The sequence below is a fragment of the Babylonia areolata genome, chromosome 1 (genome assembly GCF_041734735.1).
Source record: "Babylonia areolata isolate BAREFJ2019XMU chromosome 1, ASM4173473v1, whole genome shotgun sequence".
Classification (NCBI taxonomy): domain Eukaryota; kingdom Metazoa; phylum Mollusca; class Gastropoda; order Neogastropoda; family Buccinidae; genus Babylonia; species Babylonia areolata.
This window is the reverse complement of record NC_134876.1, coordinates 98,139,168-98,152,746: the sequence shown is the minus strand read 5'-3', so window position 1 is coordinate 98,152,746 and position 13,579 is coordinate 98,139,168. Positions and strand designations below refer to the sequence as shown.

Sequence of the window (13,579 nt, the reverse complement as noted above, 5' to 3'; positions counted from 1 at the left end):
GCATCTTAACCATTCTGCCAGATTCCCTGTATTTATATTATGATGAGGAAGACGATGATGGTGAAATCAAGGAAACGGTTTTATAATATTGAGACACGTGACATAGTTGTACCCTGGTCGGTACTCTATGCTTTCTTACACGATGATATTACATCCAGGCGTCAACCAGTCCCGGGAGATATGGACACTTGTAGTGTTGAACTGGAACCCCAGCAACACTCCCCAACATGTATCCTTGGGGTAGACGACACACGATTGTGTTGTCTTAGTCTTCCTGTTTGAGGTGGAAGTATATTCATCTCTGGGTTGAAGGCTAACTGGCTGTGGTCACATCAAAATCAGATCCAGATAACACGGGGGAGGGAAGGGAAGGGGGAAGGGGGGGGGGGGGGGGGGGGGGAAGGGGGTATCTAAAAAATCCACAGAAGTTACTGAAGAACTCGATATCAATTTCTTATTATTGATCTTCCTGTGATTACCCCATTAAGATTGATATTTTCATGCATCTTGTTAAAAAAAAAATTTTACGAGACATGACAAAACCAAACATTTAAACGAATGAGAGGAATGAACGATGTCATCTGTATTGATTGATCTTGTCCGCCTTTAATGACACAGCCCCAAAGATTTACTCCCGGGGAGTCAAAATAAGCAGAGGGAGAGGGGGGCGGGGCTCCTTTAACTGAACACCGGCACGCTGCTCCTGCTGCTGCTGCGGCCGTTGCTACACGCAGCGCACGTGCTAGCACGCGCAACAGCACGAGGAGCCTGAGGGGAACGGCACGTCCTCTGTGCACCATCCCTGCCTGGCCTCTCCAGTGACACACAGCACGGGCAGCCCGCCACCCCTCGGTCCGGCCTTGGGGGATGCCATCTGTTGTTGTCAGCCACCATGTGAGAGCTGGGGAAGGGGAGAGAAGTGGGGGTGCTGTGTGTGTGAATTGTCCGCTGGGCGCCGTGCTCGTCATGAATTCCAGGCTTGTGGTGGTGGTGTTCATATGGAACCGCTTCAACACAGCGGTTTAGACAAATTAAGGCGATAACAGAAATCTGGATGTCTCAGTCTAGATTTTGCGTTGGAAAGATGTATTGATCGTAAGGTGCTTTAGTGAACCCAAGTGCGCATTGACATTTTGTATGTGTTGGATTTGACATCGTGAAACCAAAACAATACACAAAGGCGGTGTTGACTTCTCTGGAGCCTGGTGCAGACTGCGCGAAATAGAACAATTCAAAAAGACATTTCTGTAATCTGAAGTGTGTTTCACGCAGTTCTTTGTTTTCGGGTTTGTAAAGAGAGAAGGAAAGAACAAAGTAGAAGCCGTGCCGAGGTAAGGTTAGTGGTGTGTGAAACAGGGCCCGGTCCACATGTTCATGTATCAGCCCGGTCCACATGTTCATGTATCAGCCCGGTCCACATGTTCATGTATCAGCCCTCACCAGCTTAGCGACAGCGTGCACCCCCCCAGAACGTGCTGACTGACGTAACACTGTGTGAAATGTCTGTGAACAACACCGTGTGAAATGTCTGTGATCTCTGTAACGGTGTGACACGACCCAACAGCTGCACACAGACCAAACAACAGCTGGGGGAGAACAAGGCGGCCACAGATAACCATCCCCCTTCTCCCTTCCCCCTCCCCCCCCCCCCCCAGCAGAGAGAAAAAGAAAACCAGAGAAAGAAGAAAAACATCACAACAACAAAGCCAGGAGTCGCAACACCGCCACAATTTCAAACACATGGGAAACTGTTCTGCATGCATGCCAAGGCTTGAATGGGAAACTGGCTGGGAATGCTGTCAGTGAAAACACGCCACAATTTGAAATATGAATTTTGAACTGAAAACTCCAGCTGTTGGCCTTTACCAGAGATGTGAAATGTGAGGTTTGAATGGAGCACGGCTTGGACTCCATTAATTGAAATGCGACGTTTGAATGGAAAGTAGCTGCAAATACGAGATTTGGATGCAAAATTGGCTTCCTCCATGATTTGAAATATAAGGTCTCCATGGAAAACTGGCAACAAAATGTCAAGTTTGAATGGAACGCCTTCTCGTCTGACTCGTGGAACGAACAATCTATGACATTATAAAGAAAATAGTGTTGGTCTTAGTAAAATATGATGATGCAGTTCATTTAACTGGAGGAACATTCGGCCTTTAATTCCTTTTCTCCTGTTCGTCGCCTGGAATCCCGATCCTCTCGTTTACCAACATGGCGTCGAAGTTTGGAAGAACGATGCGTCCCGACTGATCATCATAACTAAAATTGTCATAAATAGAAATACAGCTTATGATGGCTTCAAGCCATTGGTGCATGATCAGCATAAGTAGATGTTAGAAAGAAAGAAACGATAGAATAGCTGCAGCGGCAACAGCAATCATAACATCTGTAGACCCTATTATAGGATCTTATTTATTTTAATTTTTTAATCCGAAGGTCAACAACCTGAAATACTGAGGACATCTACACTGATAAAATGCTGACGCACTGATAAATAGCTATTTCATCACCAGCATCATCATCAGCATCATTAGCAGCAGCAGCATCCTGCAGCAGGAGCAGGAACAAGAAGAGCAACAGGGACCTCGTTCACTGACAGACAACCGATACCCCGACATAACAAGCGCTTCACCAGGCCTGACAAAGTGCGTTGGGTTACGCTGCCAGTCAGGCATCTGCTGAGCAGGCGTTGTGTAGCGTATATGGATTTGTCCGAACGTAGTGACGCCCCCTTGAGCAACAGAACTGAACTGAGCTGAACTGATAAGCCACAGGAAAGACCTCTTCGGACTTCCTGCATCTGTTCTCCACCCCGACGTCCCGCCATGGGCAGGTGTCGTTTCCGGCCGTTGGGGTACCGCATCGGGCTGGTGTTCGTGGTGGTGGGGTGCCTGCTGGTGGCCCTGGGGTTCGGGTTCCCCACCTGGCTCCGCCTGTCCCGCCGCAGCACTCAGGGCCTGTGGCACGTGTGTGGGGGGGACTGGGGCTCCTGCTGTCACCTGCCGCGGCTGGGGGGTGAGTAGGTCACCGTGACCTGTGTGTCAGTGTCCGTCAGAGTTGCTTCCCTCGTTCGTTTGTGTCTGTGTTGTTCCTGCTTTTCTTTCTTCTTATCTGTTTTGGTTGTAGTCTGGTGTGTGTGTGTGTGTGTGTGTGTGTGTGTGAAAGTAGTGTGTGTGTGTGTGTGTGTGTGTGTGTGTGTGTGTGTGTGCGTGTGTGTGTGTTTTAGTTTATCACTGTTTATCAGTTTATAGTGCATACTCGCGCATGTGTGCGTATATACACACACGCACACATACACGAGACATGCATATGCGCGCATGCATGCTCCTGGGGTAGTGCAAATGCACGCTTGAATAGCCACTCCCTCTCACGCACACAAACACACAGAGACGTTCATGCATGGATACAAATGCACACACATACGCACATACATATCTGTTCACACTCACTTCTGTATATTTGCATGCACTACACATTTGCACGAGCACACACACACACACACACACACACATACACACACACACACACACACACACACACACACATACACACACACACACACACACACACACACACACACACACAGAGTACGCACTTGCTTCCACATAAATGCATGCAGACACATATGAATGTGTACACTGCTTCTGCTGCTGCTGCTGTTTGTATTGTTGCTGTTGTTGCTTACCTTCTTCTTCCTTCTTCCCCTTCCCCTCTTTCTTCTTCTTCTTCTTCTTCTTCCTCTCCCCCTGTTTCTCCTCCTCCTCCTCCTCCTCCTTCTTCCTCCTTCCTTCCTTCCTCCCCTGCCCCTGTTTCTTCTTCTCTTCATCCTCCTCCTTCTCCTTTTTCTTCTTCTTCTCCTCCTCCTCCTTCTTCTTCTCCTCCTCCTCCTTCTTCTCTTCCTCCTCCTTCTTCTTCTCCTCCTCCTCCTTCTCCTCCTCCTCCCCTCCTCCTTCTTCTCCTTCTCCTCCTCCTCCTTCTTCTCCTCCTTCTCCTTCTTCTCCCCTCCCCTCCTTCTCCTCCTCTTCCTCCTTGTCCCCCTCCTCCTCCTTCTTCTCCTCCTCCTCCTTCTCCTGCTTGTTCTTCTTCTCCTCCTCCTCCTCCTCCTTCTTCTTCTCCTTCTCCCCCCCTCCTCTTCCTTCTTCTCCTTCTTTGCTCTCACCCCTTCTCCCTTTTCTTCGTCTGCTGCTCCCCTTCCTTCTCGTTAAAAGAACTCGCATTACTCCAGTCTCATTATTTCAGTTTCGAAGCGAAGACCGCCCAATCGTCCTCACTAATGGTGACATTCCAGAAGCCACTTTACTTTGCTGGTTGGGTCTCCAAATCATTTTGTGTAGCCAGATCTCGTGATATACCATTCTATATGTGTTGACAAGTCTGAAGAGAGAGAGAGAGAGAGAGAGAGAGAGAGAGAGAGAGAGAGAGAATGAATGAATGAATGAATGAATAAATGAATCTTTATTTTCCAACGGTGAAGATATTAGCACTTTGGCCGACTTACACATCTGCCGTTGTTCTAAGAGAGAGAGAGAGAGAGAGAGAGAGAGAGAGAGAGAGAGAGAGAGAGAGAGAGAGAGAGAGAACTCAGAAGTTTTTATGCAAGGCCACCGACCTGTGTACATACATATGGTTACACGTGTTACACACATACACATGCAAAGAGAAAGAAAGAGAGGGAATGAGCGAACAAAGAAGGCAGTCTCGACAATCTCTGTCTGGCTGACGTGAAAAACGACGCGTGTGCTGACGCCAAGTATCCTGTGTGGGTGACACCTGACCTCTGACAGGCCAGATCCAGTGAAAGCTACATGTAAAAAAACACAGTCTGCCCCCCACCCCCCTCTCTGTCTCTCTCTCAGACAGGATGGCAAACAGAGGAACAGAGAGTGATGACTGGAAGCCAGAGACCTGACAGGAGAACAAAGCCCCAGACCTGTGCATGATCTGAACCAACAAGAATTCGTTGTCTTTTTCTGCTACACCTGCACCTCTTCCTTGACTGGGTCAGTCTGTCTTTCTTTCTTTCTTTTGCGTTCGACAGCTACGCAGTCAGGGTCGAAGTCCGAGGGGTGCCACAAACTCGGACGCCCGGTGAAGATCGGCTGCCGTCCCCCAGAGCTTGGTGCTGAGGTCAGCACCCCCAGGCCAGGACTGCTGCCGCATCTTCTCATACAGGGGGCAGTCTTGGAGAATATGGGATGGGGTCTGGTCAGCCTGGCCGCAATCACATAGGGATGTGGCTGCCACTCCAATCCTCTTCAGGTGTGCTCGGAGGCCGCAGTGTCCTGTGCGAAGGCGGTAGATGGTAGTCTGGTGTCTCCTCTCCAGTGTCCTGATGGGATCCTGGTGTGCCTGGTAGCCTCCGTTCAGGGTGACCCAGCCTCTTCGGAATCTGCTGCGGAGGAGAGGAGGAGGAGTAATTCTTTACAAAATTCCATGGCTCCGGATACCGCTCCATACCATCACAGAGCTTCTGTTTCAGTTTCAAGGAGGTGTCAAAGCGTGCAGGCTGATCCATAAGCGCGACACCACATGTCCTTAAAACAGAAAGAAAAAAAAGGAGCAGTTGATTGACCCAGGCTGGTTAGACTGGTCAGAGTTTCACACAGAGAAATCTGTTGTGACTAAAGTAACCAATACAATACAATACAATACGGTACAATACAATACAATGCATTGCCAAGATGTGTATACAACAACAACATAAGATGAAGGATAATTTGCAAAATAAGCAAATTAGTAAATACGTTGCAATATGACAAAATGAAAGATAGGCCTGACACAGAAGGCACATCACCACTAACATTTGAGCGAATGATCCAGGAAAGTCAGTCCACACTGTTTTGCCTGATCCGTGCTGACAAACAACAGACGAACAAACTGCAGGTTTAAAAAAGTCTCCATGGCGGAGGAAGCTAGGGGAAGGCCAGAGATAAAAACAACCTGGGAATCAGAACAGAACCGCGAAGTGAGTGACCGATCGCCAGACTTGCTGGGCAAATACCGAACCTGGATCAACAGCTGGTTCGCACAATCAACCGTACTTCTGCGATGCTACCCTCACCTAGAGTAGAACCAAACAGGATGCGTATACACACATAGGGTAGAACTGGTTGGGGGGTGGGGGGGGGGTGGGGGGTTACAGACAAATTCTGACCGTTAAGTAGACTTGTAGACTTTCCCCCGTAATGTGTCCACTCGATAAACAAGTGGACTGAAATGGTATGACCACGTGGAGACGTCAGCAGACAGCCACAAATGTCTGTGAAGGTCCTCGGGAGACTGCGGAAAGAGGAGACGTGAGGGTGAGGGGGGGGGGGGGGAGAAAAAGCTTCAAAGGTCTGGGCTGGACTTGAGTCCGGTCCAGGAAAATGATGGGGTTTAAACAGCGGGAATGTTGCCTTCAGGTAGGGAGAAGGACAGAACTAAAGAACGAAAGGAAAGATAGGAAAGATGGAAAGATGCTTGGAAAAAAGAAGAAAGAAAAGGTTACATATAAATTGAATGAAGTAAAAAAAAAAAAAAAAAGTCACGCAAAAGAATACCAGTACATAGGAGGAGAAAGGGAGGGAGGGAGGAGGGGGAAGGAGTGGGGTGGAGGGGGGGGGGGGGGGGGGCGGGAGGGGGACAAGGAAGAAAAGATGCAAGAACAGGAGCAGGAGAAGCACACACACACGCACACACACACACACACACACACACACACACACACCAAAAAACCCAAAAAAACCCACAACAGCAATAAAACAAAACAACAAAACAAACAACAACAACAACAACCCAACAACAAACAAGCACACGCACGCACACTAACACCCCCCCCCCCCCGCCCCCCAAACACACAAACAACAAAACAAAACAAAACAAAACAAAACAAAACAAGCAACAACAACAACAACAAAAAACAACAACCCCCCCAAAAAAAAACAACAAAAAAACACAACCAAAAAACAACAACGCCAAACAACAACAAACACACACACACACACACACACCACTCACACACACAACCACACACACTCACACACACACACACACACACACACACACACACACACACACACACACACACACACACACATTCACGTGGCGAGAAGAAGAAGAAACAGTCAAAACGAATGGAGACAAACATATTGATCCCGAAGACACGTCTCTCCCATCACCGTTGATTTGATGAGTCTCTCCTGTACCCTCCCCCCTCCCTCCCAACCCCCACCCCCCTCCCCACACACACCATCCGCCCTGTCACCCCTTATCCTGCCACAATCTGCCGTGTGCTGGGGTTCGAACCAACAGCCCGCCGTGTGCGAGGGAAAGGGAGGGAGCAATGATAGCATCTTGTGACAACATTCAACTACAACCGTCTCCATTTGCACTGGAAACTGACAAGTGTGCTCGCACCGCACACACTCACACAGACACACACACACACACATACGCGCCCACACTCCTTCTCTAACGCACACACACATACACACACTAAAGAACGCACACACAAATACACACACGCACGCATGCACACACGCGCACACACACACACACACTCTCTCTCTCTTGCTCTCTCTCTCTCTCACACACACACAACACACACACATACACACACACGCACACATACACACGCACACACACAAACACACACACACACACACAAACACACACATATACACACACACACACACACGCACACATACACACGCACACACACACACGCACACACACACACACACACACACACACACACACACACACACGCACACACACACACACACACACACACACACACACACACACACACGCACAGGGAGAGAAAGGAGAGGGACGGGGCAAGGAAAGGGCACAGTAGCCATTTATTATCAGATTAACTACTGACTCGCGCGCGTGCGGGTGAGAGAGAGAGAGAGAGAGAGAGAGAGAGAGAGAGAACTTAATGTGAGAAAAAACTACAACAACAATTATTGTCGGATTAAATAAATGTAAATGAGAGAAAGAAAAGAAGTATACATTCCTGTTTCAACGTATTCATTTTTTTCCATTTAAACACACACACACACACACACACACACACACACACACACACACACACACACACACACACACACACAATATATATATATATATTCGGGTGTTCGTTCGTTTATTCGTGAAACCATCAAAACACAAAAACGATCCATAGAGTGAAAACGTTTTTCTCTTCTTTTTTTTCCCCCCTCGAAAAATAAACTGGAAAAGAAATCAATATTCTTCATCAGAAAGTCAAAAATTCAAAGTCTGGGGGCACTGGTGGTCCACTGACACGCACTGAACTGTCCATTCCGACACGCGAGAAATTAGAATCTCTCTGAGGACTGTCTGTGAGGCTCCATCAGTCTGCCTCCCAGACCCGAAGCCTTTTTTTTGTTTCTCGTTTGCTGGTCCGTCTTCCTGGGGGTGTACAGACAGTTAGCTGACTGGAGTGTGTGCAGGATTTCCTCTCGTTCCCCTCTGGCCAGTCCCGTCTGTCTGGTAAATGTTTTGACGTCTGGGTCAGTTAAACACCCCTCAGCATCCAGTTAAATGCTCATCACAATCCGTCTTTGAAATTAAGATACTATCTATCTATCTATCTATCTTACTCTATGTATATATCTGTTAGGCCTTGAAGAAATAGAAGAAAGCGGCGCTGTCATAAACCATTCATTATTATTCATTTACAGCAAAATGCAGCACTTGTGTAGCATTTTCGTTTGTGTTCTTTGGCTGCCGTTGTGATGTGTATACAGGCCACTGCTACCGATGGAACGTTTTATTGGACTTTTGGGGGTTGGTTACACAGGCGCCGGTGTTTTATGTGCAATAAACATCAATTTATTAAGAAAATATATATTACTAATGTTTTTTTTTAGGGATTGGGGGTGGGGTCGGCGTTGCGGCTGGAGGTCTTTGTCAAGGCATCTATTGTTTTAGTTAGTTAGTGAATCAGTCAGTTAGTTAGCTAGTCATCTTAAAATGTTATCCCACCGCCTCGTTAGCTGTGCTAGGTTTTTGAGAATGATGTCTGCTAGGAATTTTCTGCTTTCCATAACACTTCGAACCCCAGACGTCAATACGTGTGACCACCGTTGGTCAGAAGTCAAAGAACGCGTTCTAGTTGGCTTAGAATAGGAGAGCACGTGACTGCAGTAAACACAAGAAACAGTTACCACCCCACAGTCTGTCCCTGCTAAAGCCACTTTTCCCCATGGCACTTTTCCCCAAGCCAGTTTTCCCCATGGCACTTTTCCCCAAGCCAGTTTTCCCCATGGCACTTTTCCCCAAGCCAGTTTTCCCCATGGCACTTTTCCCCAAGCCAGTTTTCCCCACGCCAGTTTTCCCCATGGCACTTTTTCCCAAGCCAGTTTTCCCCATGGCACTTTTCCCCATGGCATTTTCCCCATGGCAGTTTTCCCCATGGCATTTTCCCCATGGCAGTTTTCCCCAAGCCAGTTTTCCCCATGGCACTTTTCCCCAAGCCAGTTTTCCCCACGCCAGTTTTCCCCATGGCAGGTTCAGTTTCAAGGTTGTCTCAAAGCGTGCAGGCTGATCCATATTCGTTATATCATATCTACTGTTGGAAAGAAAGAGGAGCATAATTATGTCCGACTTACGCATAAACCAAACATGGTCAGGCCTTGAGAGGTCATCCATAGGTTGTGTGACACATTAACATGAAATTAAATATAATTCAACAAAATAAACAAAGAGAGGAAGAAGAAGTGGAAAAAAGAAGAAGACGAAGAGTATGAAGATGATTATGCTAATGAAGATAAAATAGGAGAACAACAATAACGACGACAACGACAACAACAACAACAGCAGCAACACTACCAACAACAGCCTGTTTACGTCATGTCTGTGTCTATGCACTCGGAATGTTCAGGTATCAGGTCTGCATATATATTGGCCTGGAGTATCGATCAGAGGCAAAATATGATCTCCCATCTTCACCGAGCAGGCCCTGCGGGATTTGAACCCTAGTTGTTGTTGTTTTGAGAGAAGTGGGACAACCTGACCTCTCTACTGTCAGACCGGTGTTGCAGCCCGCGTGTACCCACTTTGGTTTTTACCCCGGGGTCAAACATGGCTAGCCCAGCCTACTCCGGGGGTCCACGTGGACTAGCCTGGAATGATACCTGGGGAGGAAACTTCAACCAGTCAAAAATGACCCCCTTAGCTGGATGGCACCCATTGTTTTGGACATGAACGTCATTCTGTACCAGTTGGGAATGACCGCCGGGTGTAAATTTGGTCCAGTTAGAATCAGTACAGGCTATTACAGTAGAGCTCCCTAACTTTGATTTCGTAAAGCTGTAATGAAGACTGGGGTAGTGCAGGAGGAGGATCAGTAAAAAGCTGGCCCACAACGAGTCCTCTTGTTTGTTCAATAGTTTATTTGATCCGTAGACAGGGGGGTGATTTCCAATTAGGGGGATCGAGTTTGACCAGCCACAAATGACCCCTGGAGTTATTTTACCCAAGGTAAAATCAAGTGGTAGGGGTGGATAGGTTGAGGCTGTGACACCGGTCGTCTTGTGAGTTTTATTTTCCACTTCCTGCTTTTTACCTTTCGCTGAATTTTCAACAAAGCGCGCTGATATTGCAGAAGGGATGTTGTTTTATTTTGGTGTCAATGGGAGGAAACTTGGCTTCACAATGTCTAGCGTTTTTTGTTTGTTTTCGTGTGTGTGTGTGTGTGTGTGTGTGTGTGTGTGTGTGTGTGTGTGTGTGTGTTCCTCGCCACATCTCTTCAGCCCCAAAGGGCCTGAGGGCAATCAGCGATGTCTGCTGTATGTCCATCACAGGCACACAGGAGAGACAGATTCTTTATTGCCCCACTTCATCAGACCTGACTTCAGCACGGGAGACCCTGGGCAAGGCGTGTGCAGCATCTCACTGATGTTTGTTGTTTATTTCTCCTCACTCTTGATAATCAGTGTCCATGATTTTCTGACTTGCTGCTTTCTATCATTTGCCTTCTGCCTATCTTTCACTGTATCATGCTATAATTTGGTTATTTATCTGTTGATTTTCTTTAGTTAGTTTGTTTCATGTTATGCTGGTGCTCTACACAAAGCTAGGACAGACTCTCAAGCGCGTTGGGTTTACTCGAAGTCACGCATATTCCCCTTTCTCCCCCCACCCCTCCCCGCCCGATAACAAAAGCAATACACAAGTGACACCATCTCCCCATGGCAGGGTCAGTGTGACCGTGTTGAAGTCGTTCCCGAAAGTTTTGTCAGTGAATTGTCTGGGGAGTGTCTGGGGAGTGTCTCGGGGACTGGGGGGGAGAAGACCGGGGTGAGGATGGAGGTGGGGAGGTAGGGGGTGGGGGGAACACATTTCCCATGACGATGGCCATTTAACAGACGAGAAATGAAGCCCGCAGGTCTTTACTTGGGGAGACGGCCCGTGCGGGTAAGAAGTGGTACCAAGTCCCAGTGTGGTGGCGGCGGGGACTGAGAAAGGTGTGGGAAGAAGGGACAGCCGTCGTCAGAACCTTGCTATGATTTCAGTTTCCATTTCTCGAGGGGACGTCACCACGGCCGGACAAATCCATATACGCTACACCACATCTGCTAGGCAGATGTCTGTCCAGCAGCATAACCCAACGCGCTTAGTCAGGCCTAGAGTGCATGCGTATATGTTTCGTGTACATATCAAAGAGGATTTCTGCTACAGAGTCTTACCAGAGGACAACACTCTCGTTGCCGTGGGTTCTTTTTCAGAGCGCCAGGTGTGTGCTAGCACACGGGACCTCGGTTTATCGTCTCATCCGAATGATTAGACGCTCAGTTTAATTTTCCAAATTTGGGGGAAAAGGCGTGAGAGCTGGATTTGAACTCAGACCCTCACGGACTGTCTTGGCAGAGTGAGCGCCTTAACCATTCTGCCACCTTCCTTCTTGCTATGAATAGTACTGATAAGTTCTCTCCAGTCTTGTCTTGACCCCCACTGTCATGTTTACTGATCTCAGTGCCTGAAGGATCAGGGGTCAGAAACGATGATATTTCTTTGCAAAGGAACTGTTAATTCACAACCAACAGTTTTTTTTTTTGATATACAGACTTTCTCCATTTGTTTATTTATAGACTCAGCAGTTGTCTTACACACACACACACACACACACACACACACACACATATATAATTTGTTCTGTTTAATTTTTTTTATCGCCGTATATTATTCCCAGTGTTCTGGTGTGTTTCGTTCACCTATGACCTTAATTATCAGTTCCATTTTTTACAGCAGGTGTTGTGTAGCGTATATGGATCTGTCCACACGCTTTGACACATCCTGGAAACAAACTGAAACAGTGTATGTAAAAACTTGTGGTGTGGAGGGAGACAGAGACAGGGCTGGATTCAGAATAAAACGCCCGCTCTTTTCTTCACTCCTGTCATTTTACATATGTGTTTTTTCCATTCGATCTTTTGTTGCTTTATCTTCCTGTCGCCTTTCCTACCTTTCCTTTCTTCTTCTTCCTTTCTCTCTGCCCCTTTCCCTCTCTATCCCTTCCTTTCTTTCTTCCCCTTTCCCTCTCTCTCCCTTCCTTTCTCTCTGCCCCTTTCCCTCTCTATCCCTTCCTTTCTTTCTGCCCCTTTCCCTCTCTCTCCCTTCTTCTCTCCCTTTCTTTCTCTCTGCCCCTTTCCCTCTCTCTCCCTTCTTCTCTCCCTTCCTTTCTCTCTGCCCCTTTCCCTCTCTCTCCCCGTCTTTCTCTCTGCCCCTTTCCCTCTCTCTCCCTTCCTTTCTTTCTTCCCCTTTCCCTCTCTCTCCCTTCTTCTCTCCCCGTCTTTCTTACTGCCCTTTTCCCTCTCTCTCCCTTCTTCTCTCCCTTTCTTTCTGCCCCTTTCCCTCTCTCTCCCCGTCTTTCTCTCTGCCCCTTTCCCTCTCTCTCCCTTCTTCTCTCCCTTCCTTTCTCTCTGCCCCTTTCCCTCTCTCTCCCTTCTTCTCTCCCTTCCTTTCTCTCTGCCCCTTTCCCTCTCTCTCCCTTCTTCTCTCCCTTCCTTTCTCTCTGCCCCTTTCCCTCTCTCTCCCTTCTTCTCTCCCTTCCTTTCTCTCTGCCCCTTTCCCTCTCTCTCCCTTTCCCTCTCTCTCCCCGTCTTTCTCTCTGCCCCTTTCCCTCTCTCTCCCTTCTTCTCTCCCTTCCTTTCTCTCTGCCCCTTTCCCTCTCTCTCCCTTCTTCTCTCCCTTCCTTTCTCTCTGCCCCTTTCCCTCTCTCTCCCTGTCTTTCTCTCTGCCCCTTTCCCTCTCTCTCCCTTCTTCTCTCCCTTCCTTTCTTTCTGCCCCTTTCCCTCTCTCTCTCTTCTTCTCTCCCTTCCTTTCTCTCTGCCCCTTTCCCTCTCTCTCCCTTCTTCCTTCCTTTCTTTCTGCCCCTTTCCCTCTCTCTCCCTTCTTTTCTCTCTGCCCCTTTCCCTCTCTCTCCCTTCTTCCTTCCTTTCTTTCTGCCCCTTTCCCTCTCTCTCCCTTCTTTTCTCTCTGCCCCTTTCCCTCTCTCTCCCTTCTTCCTTCCTTTCTTTCTACCCCTTTCCCTCTCCATCCCTTCTTCTCTCCCATCCTTTCTCTC

At 47.9% G+C, this 13,579-nt stretch overlaps 1 protein-coding gene across 1 annotated transcript in view; it reads left to right on the top strand.

Moving 5' to 3' along the window:
* The first annotated feature begins 2,677 nt into the window (after positions 1 to 2,677).
* LOC143294415 (uncharacterized) overlaps positions 2,678 to 13,579 on the top strand; it is a 145,530-nt gene continuing 134,628 nt past the window's right edge. Inside the window, exon 1 of the mRNA XM_076605887.1 lies at positions 2,678 to 3,018. Within this exon, the coding sequence (XP_076462002.1) occupies positions 2,829 to 3,018 (190 nt within the window). The 5' untranslated portion in view covers positions 2,678 to 2,828. The remainder of the gene's footprint in view (positions 3,019 to 13,579) is intronic.